General features: G+C 36.6%; 1 protein-coding gene across 2 annotated transcripts; it reads left to right on the top strand.

Moving 5' to 3' along the window:
- The first annotated feature begins 556 nt into the window (after positions 1-556).
- On the top strand, positions 557-10311 carry LOC132039836 (clathrin interactor EPSIN 2-like). 2 transcript variants are annotated; one of them, XR_009410493.1, is made up of 14 exons: positions 557-724; positions 2087-2187; positions 2502-2553; positions 3561-3640; positions 3715-3793; positions 4005-4088; positions 4196-4341; positions 5785-6147; positions 6524-6619; positions 6704-6963; positions 7925-8130; positions 8251-9160; positions 9240-9784; positions 10191-10311. XR_009410493.1 is itself a non-coding variant. In XM_059430366.1 (13 exons), exons 2-13 carry the CDS (start codon positions 2153-2155, stop codon positions 9719-9721), a joined length of 2793 nt encoding a protein of 930 aa, XP_059286349.1. In that variant the 5' UTR covers positions 558-724; positions 2087-2152; the 3' UTR covers positions 9722-10106. The 2 variants fall into 2 exon arrangements, 1 of the variants encoding a protein (XP_059286349.1); XM_059430366.1 differs by lacking the exon at positions 10191-10311 and having other exon boundaries at positions 558-724; positions 9240-10106.
- The last annotated feature ends 969 nt before the right edge of the window (positions 10312-11280 follow it).

Raw genomic sequence — 11280 nt, 5'->3', positions numbered from 1 at the left:
TCAACTCAAAACTAGACAAACATTTTAAGACAGAGGAAATACAAAAATATACTCCTCTATCCCAATTTATATGACATTTTTTTTCGACACCTTTTTATTATTTAGTAAAAAATCAGCTTCAAATTTATCTTGTTTACATTTAATGAAATAAATTCTAGCCACATAAGTTTTTTTTTTTATGATTTATTTTAAATAACAAATTTCAAAAATTTTAGTACTTTATTTCTTAAATTTCGTGTCAAGTTAACCGAGGAAATAATATTCTTTTTTCGAAGGTGGTATAAATTAGGAGCATTTCATAATAAAGCGACACTTTAACAAATTTTTTTATCTGTTGTAATAAATATTTTTTTGAACTTTTCAAATTTTTTTCAACTACATAAATTTAATAGCCAAACAAACCCCAATTAATTTTTTAGGCTTATTTTAATAAGCAAATGAACTTTAAGATACAAATTTCAAAAAAATTAAAAAGCAATTTATAGATTAGAAGAGATACAAGTATATATATATATATATATATATATTAATCCAGCGTGTGAGGTGGGTTGTCTAGCTCTTTCCTTTGCGCCCTCCTTTTTCTCTTCCTTTCCTCTCTGTCTTCAACAATAACATCTTTCTCTGTTTTTAATCTCACAATTTTCCTCTCTCTGTATATTATTATAATTCTCACCTTTCTCTCTCTAAAAACCATTTTCTCTGTCTATCTCAGATCTGTGATCAGGTTCGATAAATCGATCTTATATTCATTCAGTTATATGAGATCTCTCTTTGTTTGTGAATTTTGGATTAGCAATTAATCTGATTATTTAGATCTGTGATTTCAGGTTTTAGTTCATTTATTGAGATGTATTCAGCTCACATTTGTTCGTTTTTGTCATTAATTATTTGGAAATTGATTTTGATAGGCGAATTCTGTATTTAATGTGTGAAGTTTTAATAGAGTGATCCCCTGAATTTGGTTTTTTTTTTTTTTTTTAATTTACAGTTTTTGTCATTTAAATTATTTGGAAATGATGTTTTAATAGAGTGATTCTGATAGGCCTGAATTATGTTTTTTTTTTTTTAATTTACAGTTTTCGTCATTTAAATTATTTGGAAATGAAGTTTTAATAGAGTGATTCTGATAGGCTTGAATTATGGATTTTGTTTTTGAAAATGTTTTTGTTTTATTTACAGTTTTTGTCATTTAAATTATTTGGAAATGAAGTTTTAACAGAGTGATCCTGTTGGTGCCTGAATTATGGATTTTTTAATAATGTATTTATTTAAAATGAATTTTGGGTTTATACTTGTTGAGTGTATTGTTTATGATTTTTACGCAATAAAATCATTGTAATTGTTATTTCCTGGATATAGTTGATCCTTAACTAATTTGAGATTGAGGATTAGTTTGTTGATTTATTATTTGATTGATCAATTCTAAAAGAATTGATAAAAATTCGCCGATATATAAGGGTTCAGCTCACATTTGTTAGTTTTCTATAAATTAGATTAAGTTTATGGTTCTGTAATTCGCATAATGTGTGTTCTTTGTGATTTTCCCTTCTGATTTAGGTTGATTTTACGATTTTCGTCATTTGATCGTTTATTATAATTTAGATTAAGTTTATTATGTACTCTGTAATCTGTATAATGTGTATTCCGCGTGATTTGCGCTTCTGATTTCGATAGGTTTTACGATTTTTATCGTTTGAATTATTTGGAAATGGAGTGTAAATAGAGAGATTTTGTTGCCGCCTGAATTAAGGATATTTTTGAATATATTTAGTTCATATGAATTCTGGGTTTATGCTTGTAGAGTGATTTGTTTATGAGTTTCCGCAATATGGGATTTTCTGAAATCGTTACAATTGTTAATTCCAACACAGACTAAAAGAACATTTATATAGTTGATCCTGAGATTGAGCAGTAGTTGGACTTGGTTTTATTGATTGATTAATACTAAAATAATTAATAAAAAACGTGACAATATATAAGGATTCAATTGGTTCTTTGTTATGCTGGAAAGTGAATTAATTGAAGGTGTTAGGTAGTAGGATGAAGGGGGCGCGTGGATATAATTGGTTTTGCAATATTTTTGCAGACATCACTTGAGGAGGGGTGCCTAATTTACAGAGTATTTGGCTGCTGCTAAGCATACAATATCCAAATGAAGAAAGCATTTGATCAAACCGTGCGGGACCTGTAAGTTTGCCAATTCAAATCCTACTCTTTCCAAAGTAACAGGCATAGTAATATCTCTGTCAGAGCAGTTACACTTGGCGTATTTTATATCTCTATCCCCGAATTTTCATTATGGATGGAGAAAATGAGATTGATTTGTAGATGTTTAGTCTTTACTTTTCTATGTTGCTCGGACTCCTTAAAAATGCTGCCGTACCCGTGTCATCCGGTGGTATTTTTGAAGAGTCCCCAAGCAATATAGTTGATTTGTTCATTTTGTTCACTTTGGACATTTTGTTTATAAGCCATTTGTTGCTTTCATTCTTTCCTTGCAGCAAGAGAGGTGTGAATAAAAAGGTTCTTAAAGTCCCTTCAATAGAACAAAAAGTAAGTTCTATTTGCTCATCTCTTTCTTACTTTTGTGTCCTTTTTGTCAGTGCAATGCATTTTTATATTCCTGCAGTACCAAAATATATTGTTTTAAGCAAAAAGTTAGAGACTTTATTTAACTTAGGTCAGTCTAGGACAGGGATAGACCTACATCAACATAATCCCACTTTTGAAACACTTTGATAAGTACTATCGTAATGTAATACGCTGTGGTTATCAACAACTAGGCGTTGGTGATCATTAATTAAAACTTTAAAATGCTTTAAAGCCTTCATGTGAGGCTTGGGGTTGAACTAACTTCTTTGAAGGCAAAGAGTGCGAGACAGGTCGAAGAAGTGCATTTTAGTTATTCTTTGAGGAAATTTGTAGTAGAGTTTTATGCAAAGCAACATCATAAGCCTCTATAAATATAAAAGAAGAATTCATGGTGAATTACTCCAAAACAGAGATGGTCAAATCCTTTTCATCAAAGAGATGTTCCAAGGTGAAGAAGTGATAGAGATATTAGATAGTCCTATCGGCCTCTTGCACAGACAGACTTTGAGTTTGCTTTATTGAGTCATGGATTGGCTCTGAAAGAAAGCGCAAGTAATTTAGAGGGAAAACTGCCTTCTCCTTGGATACTACAATCACGATTCCGATAATTTGAGTCTTCTGCATTATTTGATTCTTCCTTGTGGTTCTAGCATTGGTAGCCGTTATTACTGGTTAGTGGTTGTCTTTAAGTTGTTTTTCTTTACTTGGTTTTCTTACTTTGTGGTATGTGCTGTTATTCTAGTGCTGCGCCAAAGCCTCCAACAAGCCTAATTGCATGCACAATATTCTTTTGCTTGCTGCTGAATAAGTGCTCAAAGTGGATACATGAAAATCTCATTTACCAGCTCTCTTTGGCGGACCTCCTCTTCAATTTTTTTGGGTGTTTAATATGTTAGCTGGTAGAGAGGTGAAATTTTCATGGTACTGTTTTCAGTGTTTGATTATGTTTCTTTTTGGATTCTCTCAAGGTTTTGGATGCGACTAGCAATGAGCCCTGGGGTCCTCATGGATCACTTCTTGCAGATATTGCTCAGGCGTCAAGGAACTAGTAAGCTTACGTCAGTTTAGTTGTGCTATATAGATCTTTATCTATATAAGAGATCCATTTTCAAATTTTTGCAGTCATGAGTACCAAATGATTATGTCTGTGATCTGGAAGCGTATCAATGATACTGGAAAAAATTGGCGGCATGTTTACAAGGTTTGTGCTGCTCAATTTGCCGTCTAGCTAAGTTTGCACTATAATGTCTGATCATATTTCCTGAATATTGCATTGTTCAAACGTTACCAACTGCCCTCTTTGTAAGACAAAGATACAGCATGCTTGCTTGATTTCATACTTTTTAATGAATACTATAGATAAAAGTGTTTAGCTAAAAAACCTTTATCTAATGTTTGACGATGAATTTCAGGGTTTAACTGTTTTGGAGTATTTGGTAGCCCATGGGTCTGAACGTGTCATAGATGATATACGGGAACATGTTTACCAAATATCTGTAAGTTTCATCCTTCTTGTTAGATTTGTTAGTCTTATATGGTATTTGCCTACTTTTGGAATCTGGGGAAATCAATTAAATATTGTCTTCATCTTCTCTTTGTCCAGACACTGTCTGATTTTCAATATATCGACTCCAGCGGGAGAGACCAGGGAAGCAATGTCAGAAAGAAATCTCAGAGCCTTGTGGTTCTTGTTAATGATAAGGAGAGAATTCAGGAAGTTCGCCAAAAGGCAGCTGCTAATAGGGACAAGTAAGTATAACCCAATCCAGTTGGGTTTCTACAGAAATTCTGCTTCATTCATATCCATCTCTTCTGCATCAGGTCATGCATATAGTTCTGCGACTGTGAATTCTAAATTTCAGATCTTCCCCACCCCACACACACAACCCCCCCACCCACATAAGTGGTGTTGTCATATGGCTGCTTGAGGTGCCGCTCAGGCTAGGAGCACGGCTCAACAAAAACCTTCAAGTGGGGCTCATGATCTCTCCCTCTTAGCATGAATACTCCATCAAAATTATGTGATAATTCGCATAAGCATATTATTGTTGTTTGGGTTTGAATTTTTGTCTCTGGTATAAAATTCTTTTCTTCTTTTTCCGCTAAGGTGCGTGCTTTCGTTGCATTTTTCTGCATAAAGCCGCAGCTAAAAGGTGCCTTTTTGCGCTTTTCGCCTTTGACAAACCACCCCCTCGAAAAACTAAATAATAAAAACAAAGAGGAGTTATTCTTCAGCCCCTTTAATCATTTCTTTTGAACATTTTTTAAAATTACCTTTACTTTATTTGCTAGCAATATATCTCTAGGTTCTCCCCTCGTTAACCTCGTTGTTAAATATTGTTTCTGTACTTCAGTTTACTGCCCTTGGTATCAATGAATTCCTTAGTTCAAGTGAGATTGCACAGCATAAAACATATGAGAATGTATACATTTCTCATGGTTTCCTAATTCAAACTAACATACATTACTAAGATAAGATTTTCTCAATCTGCTATATTTTAGGGGAAACATTGTCTAGTGTTCATGCTGTGTATACTCAAGGATGTGAGTATTTGTGAACGACTAATTCAAGCAAGCCATCATCCAAAAAAAAAAAGATATTATCACATGCTACTTGTGCGTCCAGCTATTTGTAGCCTATATGTGTCTTTATGTGATGTTCTGTTTATATTAGTACCTGTCTTCTGATGCACACATTGAAGGTACGCCGGTTCCTAAACTTACTTTGGAAAGTGAGTTGAATGATATTTCTGACAATAATGATTCTTGCTAGTTCTTGAATTTGCCTATCGAATATCATTAGCATCAATATCTCAGAAATGCATTTCAGCAAGCTTTGTTCGTTAATAAGGGAAGAAAAGAATTCATGATGCTTCTCAAAAGAGATGGGGATTTTAATGATGGTGGATGAGTATTAAAAACAACTTGTTGAAAAGCTCAATTTCTAGTTATATGGGCTTATTGACATTACAAAATTAAGAAGACGGCGTGCATTTTGAATTGCTTATCTTTCATAGTGAAAGGAATTAATTTCGTGTAGATACAATATGATCAAGAAAATTTAAGCTATAGATATGCCTGTTTTGAAGCTATATGTTTGTCTGTTCTGATGACAACTTGTAGACATGATTTCTAATTTCGTTGGTACTGTCTACAATGTAATGTGTTCTGACAATTTTATCATCTTGATAGATTCCGCAACACGTCAACGGGTGGCATGTATCGCCCTGGTTCATATTCTGGTTCCGGAGGGTATGGTGACAGATTTGATGAGGATCGTTATGGAGGCAGAGATGAAGAAAGAAATGGTTATGGGAGGGAAAGGGAATGGGGCAGCAGAGATGAGGACAAATATGGCAGATATGGAGACTCCAACAGCCGTGATGGGGATCGCTATGGTAGAGATTATGATGAGCGTAGCCGAGATGGATACAAGGATGATGATTATCGTGGAAGAAGCCGGAGCACTGATAATTATAATTATGGATCAAGAAGTAGAAGTTCTGACAGGTACAGGGACAATGCCAATGATGACGATGGCCAATATTCTTCTAGGTTTGTCTTCTCACTTTTTTGTTCAAATAAGGGCACAAGTTTGCAATTTATTAGTAGTTAGATGATTCTTTTTCTAATAGTAACATGATAAATTTTGCAAATCAGGGTATTTACTGTTACCATTACCTGAAATTGATGTACATTATCTATGCACATTTCTTAAATCACTGATACTTGCCCATAATGCATTAATTAATCTTCATGACCAACAGAGGAAGTGGTGACAGGGCTGAGGATCGCTCTCAGGATAGATGGTGTTATTAGTGTGCCTCTTAGTTATCCTAAATATATTTTTCTCATCAAGTGTCATTTTAATTAAGAAATGGTCTTATTTATTTGACAAGATTTACATTTTTGATTTAAGTGTAACGGATAGGCCGCTTGAAAGGAGGTTTTCTGAACAAAACCTTAGTGCACCTCCTAGTTATGAGGAAGCTATTGGTGGTTCACGCAGCCCAACACATAGTGAAAGGTAATAGTTGTGAAAAAGGATCCTTTTTTCCCCGTTTGTTTCCTTGAAATTTTTATATTGATCTTTATTATCATATGTCAAAAGGGATGTAGAAACTTCTTCAGCATCCGCACCCAAATCTTCTTCTCCTCATGCAAGTGCCAGTCCAAGCCCAGTTACTATGCCTGCTGCCGCACCAGCTACTATTCCACCACCAGCTCCCGCCACAGCTACCACTTCACCACCAGCTCCAGCAGCAGCTACTGTTTCACCACCAGCTGCAGCAGCAGCTATTGCTCCACCACCAGAAAACAATGTTGTTGAGAGTTTTGATGAATTTGATCCCCGTGCATCTTTTTCAGCAGGTAAAACGACTCCCATTAAAGAGCAATTGCCAAATTAGTGCTTAATGTTTTAAGTATATTACTGGCACTAAACATTTTCAAAATGTTCAGTGGTAACGAGGAGATACTGGTATTCGATTTTGTCTTCAGTAACTAGACTTCCTTCGATGTGGTATTTTGAGAAAGTCACTTGCACTAAATCTGTCGGTCAAAAATGTTTAATCATGTAGCATGCTGCAGGAAATGTTGCTTGATTGAATGAACAGTTGGACCAACCAAACTTTAAAAGTTACGATTTATGAAATGGGTTTTGAGCGATAAAAGAAGGAACTCCAGGTTGACCTGCAAGTCATATATGGAGAAAGCCTACGATCACGTTAACTGCAACTTTTTGTTCACAATAGTCAAGGAAATGAATTCTGGAGAAAAGTGGATTGCATGGATAAAATGGTGCATATCCACAGCTAAATGTTCAGCCCTAAGTTCCTAAGTAAAATACTGAAGGAATTTTACACTCTACTAGGGAACTAAGACAAAATGACTCCCTCTAGCCTTTCTTATCCACCATTAATATGGAAGCGTAAGTAGATGCAAAATCAGAGGATAGAGACTGCGTAAAGGGCTTTATAGTTGGCAGTAATTCGCTGCAGTAAATTTTGATATCTCCGGAGCTATTTGGTGATGTAACCTGATTGTTCTACGAAGCGAGTGAAATTCAAAATTATATCAAGGGTAATCCAAGCACACAAATGCGGTTCTATACACATTGGGATGTATTAGTAGAGGTCTCTTAATGTCACATTTTAGAACCTCATTATTTATTGTTTGCTCTGCCAATGCTGGTATCATATTGATTATGGACTGCTTACACACCAGATTAATCCTTATTAATTGCACGTTGATTCTCAGGTGCTTCAAAAATGGTTTAATAGATGGTTTGTTTACCATTCTAATGCAAGTAATTTTTTTCTTGTATGAGCAGCGGCCCCATCTCCATCAAATGGTCCTGTGTCAACTACTTCCGGTGGCGAAATAGATTTACTTGGCTCCTTATCTGACCCGTTTTACTCCAACTCGTTAGCCCTTGTACCTGCAGCTTCCAGTGCCCCCGAGGTTAATCCGTCTGGGACAACTGGCACTGAGACCATGTTTGGGGAAGCATCATCAGTATCTACCGGCACTAACCAGGTGGATAAATCAAAACCACAGTGCAAGGGCATTTAATGTCTTAACCATATGCGTTGTATTGCAACATTACGATTCTGCCCTTCTACTATTTGCTTAATGAGATATGTGCTCTTCTTGCAGATGTTCGAGGATCCTTTTGGTGATGGTCCTTTCAAGGCTATGACCTCGAATAGCGTGCAAACTCATCAGCAGGACACTACTCCATCTTTCCATCCTAATTCAAATCAAAGCCCCGAGCTTCCTCAATCAGTCCCTCAGGGTGCTGAGGTCTCAAGTGCAGCATATAGTCAGTTTCCTCCTACTAATATGCAATTTCCTCAGCAGGATCTGTCCACCTCTAACCAGGAGATTGACATACTGGCTGATATTCTCCCACCATCTGGTCCTTCACCTCCTAGTGATCATGCAATCCCAAGTGTCCAACCTGCGGCACAGACAGGTTTTGAGTCTCATGGTGGACCAACTACACAACAGACAGGTTACATGGCACCTCCTGGCCAGGCTGGGGCGCTGACAGTTTTTGGAGCTCAACCTGGCCAACATTCACCACAAACCAGTTTCCCAACTCAAGGTCAAACTGTATCTCCAGTGGGCTTTCCTGGTCAAGCAAACAATTCTCCATCTTATGGAGGTTATCCAGCTCAACCTGGTCAAGCATCACAGGCTGGTTTTGGACCCACAAGTGGTCCACCCACATCCGGTTTTCACTCTGCAACAGGTTTCTATCCACAGTCTGGTTATCAGGTTCCTGCTGGCAATGCCAATGCTGGAGGTTACAATCCAGGATTAGGATCTACAGGTCCATTTGGTCCCCAAATGGGTCAAACATCTGCTGGACAACCCTACCTTTCACAACCGACTGCTGCATCCCAAATGCCTTCACAAATGCAGCTTCAATCTTCACAAACTCAAACGAGTAATGCCTTAGTGCTGACACAAACTTCTCCAGCCAAAGACAAATTCGAGACGAAGTCTACAGTTTGGGCAGATACATTGAGCCGTGGACTGGTCAATTTGAACATTTCTGGATGTAGGTGTTTTCTTTTTGTGATCATGCAAATATCTTTCCTTTTTCCCTTGTTTATGACATTGCAATTTTTGTTATGCAGCTAAAACAAATCCATTAGCTGATATTGGGGTTGATTTTGATGCTATTAATCGCAAGGAGAAAAGGATGGAGAAACCCAGTACTGCCCCCGTTATATCAACTATTAACATGGGCAAAGCAATGGGGTCAGGTACCGGAGTTGGCCGAGCTGGTGCAGGTGCTCTACGGCCTCCATCAAACCCAACGGTAGGTTCTGGTATGGGCATGGGCATGGGTATGGGTGGTATGGGTATGACTGGTGGTGGCCCTGCAGGGGGTCCTGGTATGGGAGCATATGGAGGAGCAAACCAGCCTTACGGCATGGGGATGAATAGACCTATGAACAACATGGGCATGGGAATGAACATGGGTCAAGGATTTCAGATGCAACAACAGCCTTCCGGATTTCCTCCTGGACCTGGAGCTCCAATGCCGGGAGGTTACAATCCCCGGATGGGCATGGGTCCCTATGGACAACAACCATACGGTGGAGGATACCAATGAAATTTAGCCCAATTCTGAAAGTAAAAAACCTTTGTGTCATAATATCCAGAATGTTTTTTGTCGGTAAGCCTATTGAACTCACCCTCTGTTGTAGAGTTGATGATTTTCGGGTGCGTTTAGTTTTCGAGGATAAAAGTTATAGGAGTATATGTTGATTCCTTCTTCAATGTTGTTCTGCAATTGCATTACCATTTATTTACCATTTGGGGTCAAAGATTGCTTGCAAGACCCCTCATAATGTTTTGTTGTTGTGCTTTGTATACACTCGAGGATCACCCCGGTTTTCCTCTTTTTGCCACTTGATCCATATATACACGTGTAGAATTTTTTGAATCATTATTGTAATTGTAACTTGCTGAACATGAATTTGATGATTCTTCTTGTATCTCCTTTTTGCTGGTTCTCGTTATCTAGAAATTGTAAGCTATGCGAAGGTTTTTTAATGCTTTTCAATGACCATTGGTTGCAGGTGAGTTTTTGATACTTCTCAATTTTCAAGCACTGCGTGCGAGTGAGTTCGTACCATCGTGGTAATAGTTTAGGGGAGCTTTTTGATTTTACCTCCTTCCTTTTGTTCAATTTCATTTTTATGCTTTGCGTTCATTTTGAATGATGAATGATAGGCACCGGTGCGGTAAAACATTATAAGAACAAATCTTTTTGATTTTAAACCTCTGGAGACTTACTTCCACGAGCTATTAAAGGTGACGAGTTGAAGATGAACGGCTGCGAAGGAATTTGAAAGCAAAAAGGTGTTTACACATATAATGCGATTATTATAAAAGAAAACTTGAAATCAAAAGCACAAGGATAATTTTATAACTCAATTTAGAGTGGAAGAGGTAGCCTACTCAGCTTTCAAACATTATATTTTCGTCAAACACCATCTGAGTATACAGGGGTAAATATGTTCTGAAAGTCGATAACTAGGTATATGTTCTTTCTTTTCTTATAATTAGAAAACTCGTAAAAGTAATTTGTTCAGGTTGAACCCACAAATTTATCTGAATAAAAGGAATATATTATAAAAGAGGACTGATTATAAGCTCTAGCATTTGAAAGTTAGAAGTTTTTTGTATATACTATATATCGTGTTAGACACATTTACATTCCTCGAACTTCGAAGTGATATTCACCTCTTCCTCTTTTTTTTCTTTTTCCCAATGGATTTGACTAATCAGAAAAATGTTAATAAAGTTAAAGAAAGTGGTAACTGTGCAAATAAAGTGGGAAATGTAAAACCTTAGTTTTCTTTCCCTAACTTATATATAAAATAAATTTATTTGTGACAGTAGGAATTCGAAAATGGCATGCCTTTTTTTTTTAAACTTACACATAGCTTTTGTTTTTTTTTTTGGGATTAAAGGTGATAAAAAACTTAAAATAACCATTTTCCTTTAAGTGTGTGTGGGTTCGGGTTTGCATTCAAATGGTCAATGCTTATTGTCTAGATTTGCATTGAAATGGTAAAATGTTTGTTAGTGTTAACATGTTGAATAGGCTAACCATTACTAACACATTGCTTCACAAAGTCATCATAATCATATTCAATATGCTAA

The sequence above is a fragment of the Lycium ferocissimum genome, chromosome 12, assembly GCF_029784015.1.
Source record: "Lycium ferocissimum isolate CSIRO_LF1 chromosome 12, AGI_CSIRO_Lferr_CH_V1, whole genome shotgun sequence".
NCBI lineage: Eukaryota > Viridiplantae > Streptophyta > Magnoliopsida > Solanales > Solanaceae > Lycium > Lycium ferocissimum.
This window is presented reverse-complemented; position numbering and strand designations above follow the sequence as displayed.

What these genes read in the sequence shown, in the direction of transcription:
- LOC132039836 (XM_059430366.1), top strand. Translation starts at nt 2,153, where the DNA reads ATGAAGAAAGCATTTGATCAAACCGTGCGGGACCT. An exon ending in AGCCCAACACATAGTGAAAG is followed by an intron (nt 6,620 to 6,703) that starts GTAATAGTTGTG and finishes ATATGTCAAAAG; the next exon opens with GGATGTAGAAACTTCTTCAG. An exon ending in TATCTACCGGCACTAACCAG is followed by an intron (nt 8,131 to 8,250) that starts GTGGATAAATCA and finishes CTCTTCTTGCAG; the next exon opens with ATGTTCGAGGATCCTTTTGG.